The sequence below is a fragment of the Etheostoma spectabile genome, chromosome 16, assembly GCF_008692095.1.
Source record: "Etheostoma spectabile isolate EspeVRDwgs_2016 chromosome 16, UIUC_Espe_1.0, whole genome shotgun sequence".
Lineage (NCBI taxonomy): Eukaryota > Metazoa > Chordata > Actinopteri > Perciformes > Percidae > Etheostoma > Etheostoma spectabile.
This window is the reverse complement of record NC_045748.1, coordinates 8,981,730-8,999,447: the sequence shown is the minus strand read 5'-3', so window position 1 is coordinate 8,999,447 and position 17,718 is coordinate 8,981,730. Positions and strand designations below refer to the sequence as shown.

The following is a 17,718-nucleotide window of genomic DNA, read 5'->3' as shown; positions in this document are numbered from 1 at the left end:
TATAGGGCAGGAAAGGCTATTTGTGTCAGGAGGAAGTGTTACATGAGGGCTATTTTTTACTGCCGGTCTTCTTGCACCCATAAATGTCCTATGCCGGACTTCTGCATCAATCCTTCAAAACTGCATTCGATGAAAACAGCTGTGTAATAATCTGTATGCAAAGAGTTCTAGCAGTAAGATCATGTATATACAGTATATCAGGCTCATGTGGCAGCCTATACTGCACTAAGCAAAACATAGTATAGACTTTTATTGTAACAAACCACTTGATGGAGTCATGGTGACCTCATAGTATTCCTGTAACTACATAAGTTGTTTATTAGAGGAGCATAAGAAAAGCAGTAAAATGAGAGGGTAATTAGACAAATGAAAATGTCGACTAAATGAAGTGAAGAGAGGGTAAGGGGTGGGAGGCCTGATGGATGACATGAGGACGGTTTAGTTTTCCTTTCTTTAAAGTCGTAGTGTTGATGCCCTTTCATCAGTGGAAACGCTTAGAGAGACATATAAAACAAGAAGATAGCATCATATCTTTAGTTTAGAGTTAGAAAATAAATACAATGGCATTCCAATGCAGTTTTACTACCTTATGACAGAACAGTCTTATTCTTTAAAATATGGTAAGTGTAAAGCAGAAACAAAGTGCTTTTTTGGCATTTGGAGTACGAGATCCTCCGCTCCACTGCCTTTTAGGATTTATTCTCAGTATTAATAAACAAGGAAAGGAAACAAGGAAAGCTAGAAATAACTAAAATAAGGATTAAAATGACGTACAATCCTAACAAATCCTTTTTTGCAAACTTATTCACATCTAACAAATGACAACTAATCACACAATGGCATACCTATGATCTAAAATAAATTTAATTGGTCATAATTCCTTTGAAAATGTTTCATCAGTGTTTCTCGGGCACAGATATTCTCCTTGGGAGTCTCTGATGTTGGCAAAATTGGTTCAAAGAAGCACTCCTGGTTGGCAGACATTGATGGGTGCCATTCAACTTGGCTGTTGTGTGTGTCTCTAAAGGGGAACTCCACCATTTTAAACATCAGTTTTTTCACAGAACTTAGGGAGTACTACTCCAGATGTGAAAAAGTTCTATAAAGGCTACATTAGCTGCTACTTTAATAACACACTCGAATCTCTGACCCAACTGTTGGTGCATTGTAGGTAATGTAGGCATTATGGACAGCATATTGACTGTAGCAACATTCACTTAGTCTGGCTATCACCAGACCAAGCCTAGCTCAATAGATTTGAGATTGAGCATTGCACTGGGCAGCCTACTCTCTATTTTCTCACAAAAGGACGTGACAAACGGGCATAGTTCAAATACCTGGATAGTCCTTCAACCAATCAGAACAACGATCTGGATGATGTAGAAGCGACAGCGGCATCAAAGGGTTGCTGCGCTTTAGTGGCGTTCGTGGTCGCTATATTGAATGTAAACGAGAAGCTGGTTGGTCGCTTCTCTATCGTCATCGTGTTAAACCCACCAATAGCACGGCAGGTAGATTAGCCAGTTTGTGATGGGTTCAGCAGGAGAATTAAACGTGTAGATTTCCAGACCGAGCTTCAGGGTGACATCAAATCGCCGGCAGAGTGGGCGGGGTTTACCCAGTCTAACATTCACTAGTTTTGAGGGTAAAATATATTTAGTGGGGAGAGGGTGATTCTAGTCAAATTGCTGTTAATCTAAAACAAAGTTGCCAAAAGAGAAAAATGTTGTCATGATTTAAATATGTTTCATTATCTAAACGTGCAGTCCAGATTGGGCAGTATTGTGAAATACATGGCAGCATTTTTCATCATGAAAGCAACCATCTGGTCTTTGTTTAACAGTTCTGTCTACTAACTCTCTTATTCTTGGTTTGAGTTTCTGTGTGTGTGTGTGTGTGTGTGTGTGTGTGTGTGCGTGCGTGTGCGTGTGTGTGTGGGCATAGGGCGTAGCGGTGTGTGGCATGGGCAGTAAGGGTTAGTGTGGTGTGAGACATTTTGAGCAGCATCTGCTTTGTTGCAGATAAGGAGGGTTTGAAGGTAACAGCCACTGATCAAAGGGCAGAAAGATTTTAGATGTGTCAATCTCTGTCTTTTGTTTCGTTTTGTCCTGTACATTGTTCACTCTTCCATCCTCTCCACAACTTCCTGCCTGCACTGCGCTCCTCTGTCTGTCAACCACTCTCTCAAACAAAGAATATTCTCGTAATATGTATAGATGTTGTTCCCCTCTGGAGTTTTTAGTCTATGTTGGTTGTGTGTCTTCCCTCCCATATAACCTACTTTCTCTCTGCATTTATTTATCCTCATCTTTCATCTCTGCATGTAATCCCAGAGACATGATTCTCATTTACACAACAGACAAATTTGGTTTTGTGTGATAATTGGAACAGTGGATGGGGTTGTGTTTTTATGTTCAGTCACCTCTCTGAGAACCTGAGAATAAAGGACTTTTTATACAGTTAGCTGTATTTTTATCATAATAATCCTGTGCTGCCTTGGTTGTTTTTTCCTTTTTTTCCACTTTCCATTTCCTTTCCATATTTCCTCTCCATCAATAAGCCTTTAAGTAAGTCAGTCTCTATTTGCATTATCTTTAGACATGATACTTCCTCATTCAGCCTACGCTGTTTTTCCCATCGGTTTCCCTTATCTATTTATGTCAAGTATTTTGTTTTTCTTGCCCAACAAACAGAAGGGCCTAGTTGCTCGTTCTGTCTGTCAAACACTACAGTTCAGAGTAAGATTCCCTGATAACTGCCCCGATCACCATGAAATTTGTTAGGGTCATTTTTCATCCCCAGAGTATGACTAAGAATGATGTTGGGGCCACCGTCAGGTCAAATTCCCCTTACATAACATCACAAGGAAAAGTATCTGGAAATGTAATTCCTGGATTTTCTATGAAATTTGCTGTGGATAGTGCAAAGTCCTGGTTTTACCTTTCACATTTTTTTTTCATAATCTTTAGATATCCTGGGAAAGGATTTTCTTTTTTTTCAGTGCGGGTTCACGCGGGTGCACAAATGCAGTTCATTGACAAACAATAGAGTAAAGCTTAAAGAGGTCAAGCGTGACTTTGTTTTAAATTAGTTTTATAAGCTGTACCACTTTATATGTGGAAGTAAAGCAGCTCCATTGAAATAACCTGTATTCTGCCGTATTGAAGGCACACGGGACTACCCAGCAAATCAAAAAGAAACAAACACGTTTTATCTGTAGATCAACAAACATGTTATTTTGTCTCTCTGACTAAAGGTTTTCTAACGTAAATGTTTTTCAGTTAAACTCCACCGGCTCTTAGTGGCTGAACTCTACAAACATACTGAATGTGATGTAGGAATTACTGTTTCCCAATCTTAGTTTGTTTTTACTTCAGAGGACTGAGGAAGTTTAGAGAAGCAGAAAAAAGGCTCTGAGCTGAAATGTTTATGCAAAAACCATTAGGTTCACACACACTTGATGGGCATCTGTTTTCTTTGTAATTTATTCCAAAACTGTAGTAATGACTGGATGTTTGATGTTGTGATTCTATAATTTGACTTCACAAATAGATACATTAACAAATGTGAGACATGTGAGGAGAGGTGGGGACACAAGGATAATGACTCATTAAAATATAACAGTAAAGCAACAAAGAACATTATACACATTCTGATATATATACTCCTGTCATTTGGTCTCTCGACCAATTCATTTATTGCACTTCTTTTCCTCACCTCTTTAGCTTTCTTGCTCCTTGTTCTCTTGTCCTTGTCCTTGCAGCCGGCCTCAGGCCTGGATAAACAGGAAACACTTAGTGTTATCAACCGACTCTTTGTGTTTCTTAATGAGACAGGCTAAAGACAGAGAGAGAACACACTACCGTCCACACCCTGATCCCACTCTAAACACAAACATAAAACCGAAAGAGGGAAAACCTGAAAGAGAAGCAGGCAGACAGACAGAGAGAGTCCGAAGAGGACGGGGGGGCAATCAGGAGACAGAACTGAAAGCAACAGAGGAAGTGAGATCCTTTTCACTTCCAGGTGGTACACACAGAACAACGGTGGTCTAACTGGTTATAATCACAGGATTAGTGACCCATGACTTATTGCTTGTGCAAACCAATGTGGGCTAAAGCCATGCTGTCCAGTGCAAGCCAATGTAGGCTAAGCCGAAAGTGTTCAATACAATCATCCTTTAGAGTTGTATTGTGTTGTACACTGGTTTAGATGTTTTTCAATGTGTGGTGTTTGCACAGTATTTGACATGTGCTTTGCTGTGTTATGTCCACATTATACATCATAAGGAGTAGGGCTGCAACTAATGATTGTTTTCATGAAAGGGGCTATTATAATAACACAGTATCAAATGAAAATGTGGAAGAGGTCGCTTGTATTGATGATCCTATATCACCTGCATCTGCAGCTCCTTGGCTTTACGGCTCTTTAGCACTATCACAACTTAATTTTCGTCCTCAGCAGGCAGCTGTTTTTAGCCAAAAAAGCCCACTGTACACTACCTGCTCAGGAGCAAACTGCAGACGGACAGTTAGAGACTAGCTAATGAACATAGTGGAGCATTTAGCAGTTAAAGGCCAGATATGTTCCTCAGAAGTTTGGTAGAGACCAAAACCAGCTTAAGGAGAGTGAATGTTGGACTTACATTTGATTCAGAAACACAACTCAAATAACTGATGATTTTGCTATGAAGTGTTTTAATCAGACGATTTGTTTCACTTTTATGTTACTCATTGTTTGTCCAGTCAAAAGTCCAACACCCACAGATATGCCCATTATTGCTTTTTAGGGAGCCTATTGTAACAGGGACTGCAGATGAAAACTAGCTTTTTGGCTAATTCTGGCATATTTACAGAAGTATGTATTAATATGCACTGTCCCTGTAAAATAAATATTCAATATACAATCACACAACACGAAAGTCAGCATATCCTCAAATCTGGGAAGCTGGAACATTATTGTGTTTGGCTTTTTTGCTTGAGAAATTAATGACTAATAGATTATCAAAATAATTGCTGAATAGTTTTCTGTGACTTATTGTTTCAGCTCTAATGGGTAATTCTGTTGACAGGGGCAATGTCTGGCCTGGTGTTATAGTGTTTTGTGTGCAATGATAGTAGAATATAAAAAATTAATCAAAAGGTATCTCCTAAATATAACCTTTGTCAGTGTGTTTTTAAGTTCTGTGTTTTAAAAATCCAACCCTATCATCTACTTTTCATCACAATTGTTTTCCCATCCAAAATCAAAATCCTTTTTAGGGGCTTTTATACCAGCCTACTTCTAATCTCTTATTGAGTGCTCATATACATACCATACAAAAAAGTACCATTTATTGTCATTTACTTTAAGGACATGAAGATATTTTTTTCTATTGGTGCACTGTTTGCTCTTTCAGAAAAGGCAATTGTTTCTACATTATGCCCCTTTTCGGTTAAGAAAACTCCACACTTTCTTCAATCACTTTTTGTTGGAGCCGAGACCTGTGCAGATTTTTCTATTTTTTATATCTCTGCCAGCACTGATTATTTCATCAACCTCCTGCAATGACACTATTTGTGTATGCGGTTGAAACTGGAGCAGCACATTCCGCTCCTCTAAACCTGTCTATTACAATGTACTGTAGTCTAATGCTATCTGCGTCATGCTGCTTTGTCGTAACGGCCCGTCATTTTTTGTCCAGCCTATTAAAATCACAGAGACCATTAGGCATAATTGTGCGATACAGTACATCAGTGTTTCCCTTGTAATTTTTTCTTTTAGTGCTGGTCAGTAGGGGGTATTTGTGTTGGTAGGGGTTCAGAGTCTATTCCCATTTTCTCCCACATTTCTTGTTAATGAGACCACGACAGGAGCATTTACTGCAATAATAACTATATACTTGTCGGTTTTTGGATAGAGGTGGGGTTTTTTAACAGTTATATAGTGTTCAACAATCAAAATAGGAGCTACCCACTAACTATTTACTTTGACCCAAAAAAAGTCACCCACCTAAATTTTAATTAAAGTATGGATATTTGTAGAGCAGCAATGAGCCAATTAGTTGATAGATGGAAAGAAAATGGGTTCAACCAGTGTGATGGTTCAGTGTACAAAGAGGAAGTCTTGCTCAGTATGAAACAAATGAAATTAATTATGAACAGTCATATAAACCCCTTTGGGTAATAATTCATATTTCTGTTTGATAGAGAAGGGGAGTGTTGACTCTACTCTGTAGACACAGTGGAGGTTCAGATAAGGTAAAACCTTTGGTAGTTTCCTACTTTTAGAGGGAAACTTGTGCCTATAAGGCAGTTGTTAGAAGACAAAGTAGTGGGCCTTTCTTTTCCTTTGCCCTAAATGTTCTGCAATTTCTTGATTCAAAGCAACTGACAACCAACCACGGCATGAACAAATCTTTACTGAAGCGACTATACAGAGAACTGGCTGTCCAGTGTTTTGAATGATAGCAGAAAGCCCTAAAACAAAAAAATCTAAAGGACCTAGATCCCTGGACCTTAGTTTTAAAACGCTTTAACTCATACCTTTTTTTTTGGTTTTCCATCTCCATAAAACCACACTCTATCTTAGTAATTGCCAGGTTACTCCTCTTATTGCCCTCTTAGGTTGGACAGGGTTGTATGGTTAACAATCTTTCATGGCAAATCTAAGTGTCCGTTGGGCTTTTCTGTAAATCTTGGGTGGGTACATCTTCAAGGATGAACATTGATAGTAGTTTCATTGCAATGTGTATTTAAAAGCCTGTATTTTTTCACTATGAGAAAGTTTACCAGCACAATTCTGTAGGCTACTTAAAAAGCAAATTCCATCCAGGCATTGTACCAGTAATTTGTGTCATTTCTTAAGCAACTCTGAAAATCATTTCATACCAGGAGTTAAATGTTTGCTGTTTGAGTGGAAACCAGGAACCGGGATGTCCAATATCAGAAGATCTAACTCCTGTCCTGCTGTACGCCAGTGTCTAGAAAACATCCCTGAGAAAAGAATATTCAGTTATTCAGACATGAGAAAACACAGCCTGTTGAGTCTGGTTTGATCAGATGGGTCACAGGGAAGCTGCAAGTTGCACTAGGGGGAAAAAGCAATGGGTAAGTGGCTAGTCAGTCACCCAAAGGAATTTAGAGTTTACTTTCAGGGTTAGATATAGGAAATATGATTTAGATCCATCTATTTCAATCAGCTTTGTTGGCAGACCTTTCATGCAAATGAGAGTGTCAATACCAAGAGATCTGGTAAGTTACTGAATTGTCAAGGTGCACACAAGTTAGGCTTAAATTCAACTGTACCAGCCTGAATGAAGTCCCATTAAGTGACACTTTCTGCAAGATGTGACTGCTGCTATAATTCAATCTGTCATGTATAAGAGAGGGTTGTTTTGCTGCTGTTTCCGGATTACAAAGGCACTCAATTACACCAACGAGTTCCACCCTTCCTGATGTCCACAAAACCTGATAAGTATAGTACTGGGTACTGTGTTGGATAATATAAACAAACCACTCTCCAAGTTCCTTTTACACTCTCTTTGATGATTTTGGTGAAACTCAGGGAACAGAAATACAAGGTATATGGTGTATATTCCTTTCTCTATTTTCTTATGCCTCAGTTATGTATTTTCATCTTTTTCTTTTCAGTTTTTTCTACCATCTCTTAAATGTACCTATTTTTAGTATGTGATTGCTTCAGTGCCCCCAGCATGCTGCACATGACTGGCTGTATAAAAAAATCATGAGACTTTTCAGACCAGCATACTGTGAGGAAAATCCAGCTCTGTGTAAACAAGGAATCCGAAACTACACATATAGGATATGCCCTTTTTGTAGCTTTAGTTATCTCTGGCTGTGTCATATTTCACTGTCCATCAATCATAGACCAGACAGCACGTTCTCTGACTTTACTGTTCCACTTTCACTTACCACACACAGTACCTTAGGGAATGCTTTGCTCAGGGTTTGCCCTAAGAAATAGTTTAGCAGAGGCAGCCATCCAGGTCTTTATCCAGCTCGTTTAATGATCAACTCAGTTAGTAGATGATAGTCTAACATTTGCCACCCTCATTATAATTAGAGCATTCCCTGTGTGAAATAGCTCCTTTTCTTATTTTTCCTATAGATTCAATTTTATTTAAGTGTAGTGAATTTTTTATTTATTTATTTTATTTTATTTTTAATGATGTGTGTTTGCAGAGGTGGTCAACAGGCGAAATACACCAAATGTATAACTTGATCCTGGGAATCAGAGCAACCTTTTTTTTTAGATTTAAATTTTTAAAATACGGTGGCTGAGAGTTGTCAACGCGCTGAAATTGAAAGGTGCCCTGTAAAATTTCTTGTAAACAAACTAAAGTTATGCTTGCATTTAGTGTTTCTCACTATAATGCATTTTCCTTGAGCATGTTGAATGTGTATTCTTCCTCATATAACATTTGCTATCGGTGGAATAGCGGCAGCATGACTGTGTTTCACGTTGCCTGCCGCACATAGGCGTGGGTCCTCTTGCGTGTGCATGATACAAACAAAACTGATACTCACTAGTGAACGTGTTGCTCCATAGTGGTCAAAAACTCCACTGGGTACCTTTTTAAGAAGAACACAAGCAAAAAGACAAAACATGAGCAATTACAGAAATGCTGCAAGCAAACAGCTTATGAAGGATACATATGAACACGCTAGTGATAAGTAAAGGACTAATACTACTAGGAATATTGCAAGTTATTTTAATAATACAGGAATTGTGCAATCAGAATGTTAAAACCCAAATGAATTCTTATGACTTTGTGCTATAAAGGAAGGTTTTCCCTGATCCTGCATTTATTTAGTAGTAACTCTAAATTGGTCTTGGATATTTTTGGAAATACTTGCAGTATACCCATCACAGACATGGAAAGGCACCTGGTAGATATATCTTTGTCACACGTCTCTGTCAGTGCTCAGCTGAGTGTTTTTATATCCAATCTGTTATTTCCAGTCTGTCAGAGAACTTTCTCATCTTACATAGCCTCCTAAATTCTATCTCAGCTCTTGCAACATGTAGTGCTTTGGAACCTGCATCACAAAGAGTGTGTGGGGGTGTACAACAATTTTCCAGAGCTCTTGGCCAGAAAAGCAAGAAGATTACTCCGCTCTCAGTCATCTTAGACTTTGTTTTCAGTTTACAAAGCACCAACAATTTAGTATTTTTATTTTCCTCAAAAGGTCCACATTAATGACTCTGTGGATCTGGCTGCAGAGCTCAGTGGTCATCCTAGCTGTTTCAGTGACAGAAGGGATTTTTATAGCCCAGCAATTTTCCGCCAGCTGTGCAAAATGTATTGCAGTGATTGCATTTGCATGTTTGCCACGGAGGCTATTTACACCATGTATTGCTGTGTTGGCTTTTTGCTCTCTCAAAATAGGTTACAGTTTGCCACCTCAAGTATTTCTGGAGTCATAGAGTTCACCCCCTTATCACATGTAGCAGGTCAGTAGGCTATCGGGTCAAATCTAATACTGTGCTGTATCCTAATATGCAGACGGTTTGAGGGAGACTAATGAACTTGTGCTACCAACTTGTTTGGGGCGGACAAGTTCAGTTCTGCCCCTCACTCTGTTATCAAGTTAAGGAAACATTATTTTACAGCAATTTCTTTAAACACATTTTCTAACGTCTTCCATCTAATATGTTCTCCTTCAAATGAGCAGCTACTTTTTTCTTAGTTTAATATTACTGATTTTGGTTAATTAGGTTGGGGGTCCATCGTCCTTTTTAAATGGTTAAAGGGGCCCTGCCATACGTATTTCATTACTTTGTGGTAATGTCTGAAGTTCTACCATGGACTCTCTAACACTTTTGTGTTACCTTTTCTTCCAGCCATTCTAGCATGGTATAGAAAGCCTGCAGGAAGACTCAGCTCAATTTGTGCCAGTTCTCATTAATATTGAATGAGCTAAGCTGCTTCACTCTGATTGGGTAACAGCTAGCAAATGAGAGCCCGGCTATCAGCATCCTTTACCCAGCGTAACTGGGCGAGCTCATGAATAGTAATGAGCTCAGGCAACAGGACATCAGACTGACCAGCTTTTGTAATTGGCCTGATTTCTCCGCTTATTTCTCTTCAGTGGCTAGAACTGACAGGAGGTAGCAGTTCATTTTCACATTCAATAAATGTAAGGAAAAACGGTTTTGTGTGGCAGGACACCTTTTAATATAAAAGTTTTCATAATGTGAGTTTTTTTTTTTTTTGCCAGAGGTACATGCCGTTGTGGACAGCTCTTAAAGTTTACATAATGTAGTTTGTGCCATGAGACTGCAGTGAGTGTTCCAAGAAAGACAGTGTATGTCTATGAGATCATATTTCGTTTTTAAATATTCTGACATCTCTCTATTTGAACAGCCTGTCAGTGATACAAATTTGGGGCCATTTGGTTCGTGTATGTGCGTGTCAGTGTGAGTTCACATTAGATGTTGCTTAGGTGTGTGTGTGTATGTGTGTTTGTTTTCTCTCGTACAGTGTGGAGACAAATGTTTTGTGTGTGCCACAGCAGAGCCAAAATAAACTTTTTCCCTTTGAGAAACATTGCTCATATTAAGGGCATCTCAGCCATTTGGGCTGCAGAGTAAGATTTGCTAATGTGTCTGTAAATGTCTAATGATACACATCCTTATTGGTAAGGTATAAATTATTATTATAGATAGTTAATAACAGATATACTTTCTTAGCATTAAAACCATGGATACATACATAATATTTATTGGGTGATGACGCAGTGCATATGACACGTGCCTTTGGTGTGGGAGACACAGGTTTGATTCCCATTGTGATACATCAATGTCGCTAAGCAAGACACTTAACCCCTAGTTGGTCCAGAGGTGTGCAACCTCTGACATATACAGTAATTGGAAGTTGCTTTGGATAAAAGAATCAGTGCCTCATTCCCGCAAAGTATGTTACATGTCTTGATGATGGTGATACTAATGGCTTGGTTTTGTCTTAATCATCCCTTTTAGGTCAATGAGTGGAACAAAAACGATGAGCGCCTGCTTGCTGCAGTGGAGCATGGCGAGGTGGAAAAGGTGGCCTCGCTTCTTGCCAAAAAAGGTGCCAGCGCTGTAAAACTGGACACTGAGGGCAAATCAGCGTAAGCATTCCTACTATTATCTACAAAAGAATAAAGCAATATATAGCAATCAAGGAAATTAACTTTTTAGCACAAAAATACTCCTGTAGAGTAATTAATTGACTGAGCCAATAGTCCACACTGTGGCTGAGGCACTTTGAATTAGAGCCCAACCGATAGATCGGCGGGCTGATATAATCATCCGATATTAAACATTTCCCAAACTATTGGTATATAATGGCCGATAAAATGGCTGATTTTTAACCAATTATCATATTATTTAAGTGAGAACTCTTAAATAACTACAAATAACTAATATTAAGGAAATCTGTTAAAGTTTTATTGTGCATTTCTGGATTTATTTTTATATCGGCATATCATATTTTTTATTAACCAAATATTTGTATCGGCATCGGCCTTAACAATCCTTTATCCGTCGGGCTCTACTTTGAATCATATCTGCTGCTCTGACAAGGATGCAAACCAAAAACCCAAGTAGAATACAATGTGCAAATCTCCAGTTTATAGCCTGGTTTAGTAATATCTGACAAGTAAATACAAGTGCAGCTATTCAATCGCTTATCATGGACTGAAGAAATAGCATGATTTTGATAAATGAAAGTGGGTCTATTAAATTTCAGGGAAACATCCCATGGATGTGAGTTTTGTGTTTTCCTTTCAGTTTTAGCGTGACTTATATACTACTACAGCATATACTCCAACGTCTTGGGCTTATGAAACTACATTCACATTCCACAACATTATGTTAAAAATGAATGACCAATCAAAAAATACAGCTGTTTTTCTTAGTTCCTGAAAGGTTGACATTTTCAACCATTCATTCAGCCGCCATGAAATTCATCGTTTTTGAGAGCAAGTTAATTTCTGCAGAGGCAGTAAAGCTTGTTGCCTCACCAGTTGAGATTGTTGAAAACACAGGGTCAGGGTTAATATTTGACCTTTTTCTGAAACACAACAAAAACTGACTTCAATGTGTTTAGCAGCTCACACAGAGCCAGAAACATGAAAACACAGGAACAAATGCAAGGAGAAACAAATGCGCAGAATCTCACATGCTAAAACAAACAGGCTTTTTTTTTTCCATCAGTAGTTCACATCCTTGACCTTTTCTCTGTGTGCGACTAGAACGCAGTAACACACATACAGATGCATAGTCACATCCTTTGTAAATCATGATGAATGTGGTGGTTTGGCATCTCAACTCTACAATGTTTTCAAGACACACAAAGGAGGAGTCTTCAGTATCTCTATGGTGATAAAACCTGATTGAAAGGCATGTGGGCATAGTTGTGCAAGTGTGTCACAGTGTGTGAATGTGTATCCTACACACACACACACACACACACACACACACACACACACACACACACACACACACACCCACCAAGGGAATGCTGGCCATGTGTAATGATTTTCATTCTGCTCACTGAGCTAGAAAGGGGATGTATTGATTGGCTACTCCACACATACGCACAAACCGACATGAAAGTGTAAAAATTGAATGTGTGTGTGTTGGTGTGTGTGTGTGTGTGTGTGTGTGTGTGGTGTGTGTGTGTGTGTGTGTGTGTGTGTGTGTGTGTGTGTGTGTGTGTGTGTGTGTGAAAATGTAAAATAGCTGTCCTACAAACATCTCTGCTGTTGGGATTTTATAACTATTGACAACTGCTGCTGCGTTTCTAATTTGTTCATTGATTTGGGTTTGTGTACAGTCTTCATGTGGCAGCTGCACGTGGACAGACAGACTGCCTATCTGTCATCCTGGCCCATGGAGCTGACCTGTCATTCACTGATGCTGCTGGTATGTACTGTAGTTATATACAGTGGGGTTTGAAAGTTTGGGCACCCTAGGTAAAAATGTGTATTAATGTGCATAAAGAAGCCAAGAGAAGATGGAAAAATCTCCAAAAGGCATCAAATGACAGATTAGACATTCGTATATGTCACAAAAAGTTAGATTTTATTTCCATCTCAAAACAAAAAAATGGCATCTGCAAACGTTTGGGCACCCTGCAGAGTTAATACCTTGTACTGCCCCCTTTGGCAAGTATCACAGCTTGTAAACGCTTCTTGTAGCCAGCCAAGAATCTTTCAATTTTTGTTTGAGGTAAATTCGCCCATTCTTCCTTACAAAAGTCTTCCAGTTCTTTGAGTTTTCTGAATTGTCTGTCTCGCACTGCTCTTTGATGCATAGATTTTCAATTATGTTCAGGTCAGGAGATTGTGAAGGCCATGGCAAAACCTTCAGTTTACTTCTCTTGATGTAATCCACCGTGGATTTTGAGGTGTGTTTAGGATTATTATCCATTTGTAGAAGCCATCCTCTCTTTAACTTCAGCTTTTTCACAAACGGCATCAAGTTAGTGTCAAAAGTTGCTGACATTTTATTGAATCCATTTTTCCTTCTACTCGTAAAATGTTCCCTGTGCCGCTGGCTGCAATACAACCCCAAAGCATGATTGATCCCCCCCTGCTTAACAGTTGGACAGCGGTTCTTTTCATTAAATTCTGTGCCTTTTCTTCTCCAAACGTACCTTTGCCCATTCTGGCCAAAAAGTTCTATCTTAACCTCACTGGTCCATAGAACTTGTTTCCACAATGCATCAGGCTTGTCTATATGTTCATTTGCAAACTTCAAACGTAGATTTTTGTGGTGAGGACGTAGAAGAGGTTTTCTTCTGATGACTCTTCCATGAAGACCATATTTGTACAAATATCTCTTTATAGTTGAATGGTGTAGCACAACTCCAGTGTCTGCCAGGTCTTTCTGGATGGATCGTGCAGTCAAACGCAGGTTTTGACTTGCTTTTCTCACAATCCTGCGAGCTGTTCTATCTGATATTTTTCTTGGTCTTCCAGATCTTGCTTTAACTTCCACTGTTCCTGATGACTGCCATTTCTTAATAACAGTACATTCTGAACAGAGGATATTGGCATCTGAAAACGCTTTGCTATCTTATAGCCTTCTCCTGCTTTGTGAGCGTCAACTATTTTCAGTTTTCTAGACAACTGCTTAGAACAACCCATGGTGTTGATTTTTGGGGCGAGGTCAGATGAGTCTGGGCATTTGAAATCTTAAGACTGACATCACCTTGTCTTTCCAGATGATGATTGAGAACAATCCATGACACTGTCAGGTCTCAGCTTTCCAAAGGGGGCGGTGCATGCTATAAACTTTGCAGGGTGCCCAAACTTTTGCAGACCCCATTTTTTTGTTTTCTTTTATTTTGAAAGTGTAAATGATGGAAATAAAATCTATCTTTTTGTGACATATTATACTAATGTCTAATCTGTCATTTGATGCTTTTAGGAGATTTTTTCATCTTTTCTTGGCTTCTTAATGCACAATAATACAAATTTTTACCTGGGGTGCACAAACTTTCGAGCCCCACTGTATAGTAGTCTACTGTTTAAAATCTGTATTTCTGCTTAAGTGGTCTTTTTTCCCCTCAAATAAATCCTTTAAAGTATAATGTACATATGTACTGTATGTGTCCACATAATTTCTAGGGCCACTTCTATAATGCTTTCTTGTGGTTGTTTTCTTTTTCATTTTATTCAATTTGTCACAGAATTCTTTGGCCTAATGAAGATCTTAACTAAGGCCTTTTTTAATTAATGTTCAGGTTTCAATCCGTTACATCTGGCTGCCAAAAACAATCACATTGAATGCTGCAAAAAACTCATTCAGGTAAGTGAAGGGGGTTTTAATAATCAACAAATTATTTGTATTTCTAAAATTGCTTCGTCATATTCAGTTCCCTGCAAATAATGTGACAATTTGCAATCTATCAAGCCATGCTTTCACACGAAATATGGTCCCACAGTAATACGACATTACTACTGTTTTTGTATTGGTTTAATACAATGGCTGTACAGTATTTTAGGTTCAGTTACATTGTTTTAAGATGTGTTGTACAACAAAAAAGTGTAAGAAATGTGAGCTAAGAATGTTTTAAAGGCAGAACATCAGTTCTCCCAACAGGAGTTCTTCCTGGGCGCATTACTTGGTGTAGCCAATAAGGGAAGTGTGAATGCAAAGCATGAACCGTATGACGACCTACACTCTGACTTGTCTCGCTATTCTGTTAAGGTGTCTGAAAGCAGACAGTTTCACTGCTTCATTACTTCAGTCTGCTGATTGTGTGTGCACATGTGTATAGATCAGCAGGTCTCAGCAGGAGACGACAGACACTTTTACACACTCTTCCTGCTCTGATCTGCTGACTGAAACTATCCCATGACAGCCTGCAGCATCTCAGCAACACACATCTGCCCTTCCAAACATCCATACAAGCCTGCTGGTACACAGCAACATTTTGAAAGCTCTAAACATCGTTTTGCCACAAAACTGCTTGTACTATCTTGTACAATGACACAACTGTGTTTTCACTTGACATGAAGATGCACCAAATAATGGCAGTTTTTGCCAGAATTGTGTTAGTAGTTAACTGTTTGATCATAGCAACAAATAATGCTATTGTTCCTAAAATTTGTAGCAGGTCAACTATGAGGAGAAAAGAACAAAAACATGTAAATGCAGGAATATATTATTTGCTGCACATGTTTGCATTTCCAGTGCGTCTAAATAAAACGTCAGTGGTAAACAAGCGTTATACTCAGATACTCTGCACCAGCATGAAATGCAGCCACAATGCATTTTGTGTTTTTAAAATTATTTGGAGACATTTCATGTTCTCTGAAAAATGTGAAAAGTAATTCAGGGAAATGTAAGAATTCACTAGACAGACAAGGCAGGTCGGAGGAGTGGAGACTAAATGTAATCACAGCAGTTCATCACATCCAACAAGCACCAAAATGCATTGCAAATAATGACACAAAAAAGTATAGGTATTTACCAATGGAGTGTTTTTTTCCTATTCATTCATCATTCATGTATAATTCATTGATTTGCACATCTAATATGTTTTCCCTGCAGAGTAAATGTCCTATAGATGCCGTAGACGGCTCAGGAAAGGCTGCTCTCCATCACGCTGGTAAGTGTCTCACAGTCTTAGAGTTAATTGAGCAAAGATGCTTTTATCCAAGATTAGTCTCCTTAGACAAGGACGTGGGAAAATTTCTTGTTAGATTAAATTTAAGCTCTGAGTTTATTTGGATGAAATCCTCTACCATATTTGGAATTAAGTGATTAAATGTGATTTCAGCTAGTTCGTTTCCATCAAAAGTTCCTATAATACTCTTGCAGGTTTTTATTCAATCTAAACACTGTGTGAGAGTGATGGGGAGATTCTCGCAGACCTCATCATAATTTCTTCAAGCTACCTACTTTTTCTCTTTCAACATTGTCTGCCTTCACATAGTATGACTTCTCTTTTGAACTCTTTTTAGTTTGTTACAATGCTGATGTTAGTTGACATGCATGTTTAGGTAAATTATTGAAGGTGTTGTGTTTTTTATGGAAAAGGAAAGTAGACTGTCTAATCATTTTAACACATTTTAAATTAATTTGGTCTTTTGGAATTCAGAGAAGATGAAGCTGATACATTCATAGCTCATTTTGATGTTAGATAAATGACTTAGGTCACACTGCTGTCTTCTTGTCATGACTGACTCGGTTTTATTTTATCCTCAGCTGCCAGTGGGAACATCCAGACCATTCATCTGCTGTGTGAACTCAAAAGTTCCATCAACCTAAAGGATGCAGTGAGTACTTTTTTATTATAACTTCCTCCTTGTCTTTCTTTCCCAGATTTATTTTTCCCTTGCAGGGTAGTAAGGGGGCTCTGAAACAGGATGAATACAAAAGAAATGCTACACTCACTTTCATTCATATCACTTTCTACTGTGTTATTGCCAGAGAGGAATGTGTTTAAGGAAGGTTGATCACTCTTTGTACGCTTTGGATGTTCTTTAAGATTTACCTGTCTATTGGTTCTGTGTGTGCAACAGGATGCTTTCTGTAATCTACTGTCAAATATCTTATGTCCCCGTTTATGGTTTGGTCTGCGTCTCTGCCTTTTTAAGTTTAAGAGAGCAGACTGCAGTTGTCTCTCACAGCTGTAAATCTACAATATGAAGTATTCTAATTAATTGACATTTCCTCTTGTTTGTCCTGTCTTGTTTGTTTAATGATTGATTAATAGTGTACACTATTGTGTGTATGCATGTACTGTATGTGTGAGGTAGGGGGATCAGTCTACTGTGGGAACTCTGCTCTCAGGCCGCAGACATGTGGTCTCCATTGCAGTGACGCTCCATGCCTGTGGTTTTACCCAACGTGTGTGTATGTGTGTGTTTGTTAGAAAAAGAGAGCAAGTGAGAGAAAAAAGAGAAGAGAAATGTGTTGCCTATTTATTTCTAATTAAAATGTATAGTCAGGTCATGCTCGTTTAAGCCTCTGACAACTTGTCAGAAGCTTTTGAAACTAGTTCACGCTCCCACTTTTTACCACTGTCTGGCTGTAAGGATTTCAAGACTAACGTATAGTGTTTGCCAGTTACAATTAGAGAAGGCAAGTCTTTTCCTGCGGCATTTCGTGTGGTCTTCAAACATTTCTTCCTAATCAATCCAAAAGTTGTTTTTGAAGCTAAAAGACAATGCTGTTTCCTCTTAAAATGAAGACAAAATGTGATCATTTATTTTC

At 38.6% G+C, this 17,718-nt stretch overlaps 1 protein-coding gene across 4 annotated transcripts in view; it reads left to right on the top strand.

The window, feature by feature from the left end:
* The window catches only part of rai14 (retinoic acid induced 14), a 42,702-nt gene that overhangs the window by 10,464 nt on the left and 14,520 nt on the right, over positions 1–17,718 (top strand). For 2 of the 4 annotated variants that reach the window (XM_032538924.1, XM_032538923.1), the window contains exons 1-6: positions 3,699–4,004; positions 10,984–11,114; positions 12,824–12,912; positions 14,738–14,802; positions 16,051–16,108; positions 16,708–16,778. In XM_032538924.1, coding sequence (XP_032394815.1) covers positions 3,828–4,004; positions 10,984–11,114; positions 12,824–12,912; positions 14,738–14,802; positions 16,051–16,108; positions 16,708–16,778 — 591 coding nt within the window. In that variant the 5' untranslated portion in view covers positions 3,699–3,827. Of the gene's footprint in view, positions 1–3,698; positions 4,005–10,983; positions 11,115–12,823; positions 12,913–14,737; positions 14,803–16,050; positions 16,109–16,707; positions 16,779–17,718 lie in introns of those variants that run through there. The other 2 variants (XM_032538925.1, XM_032538926.1) reach the window with 1 other exon arrangement.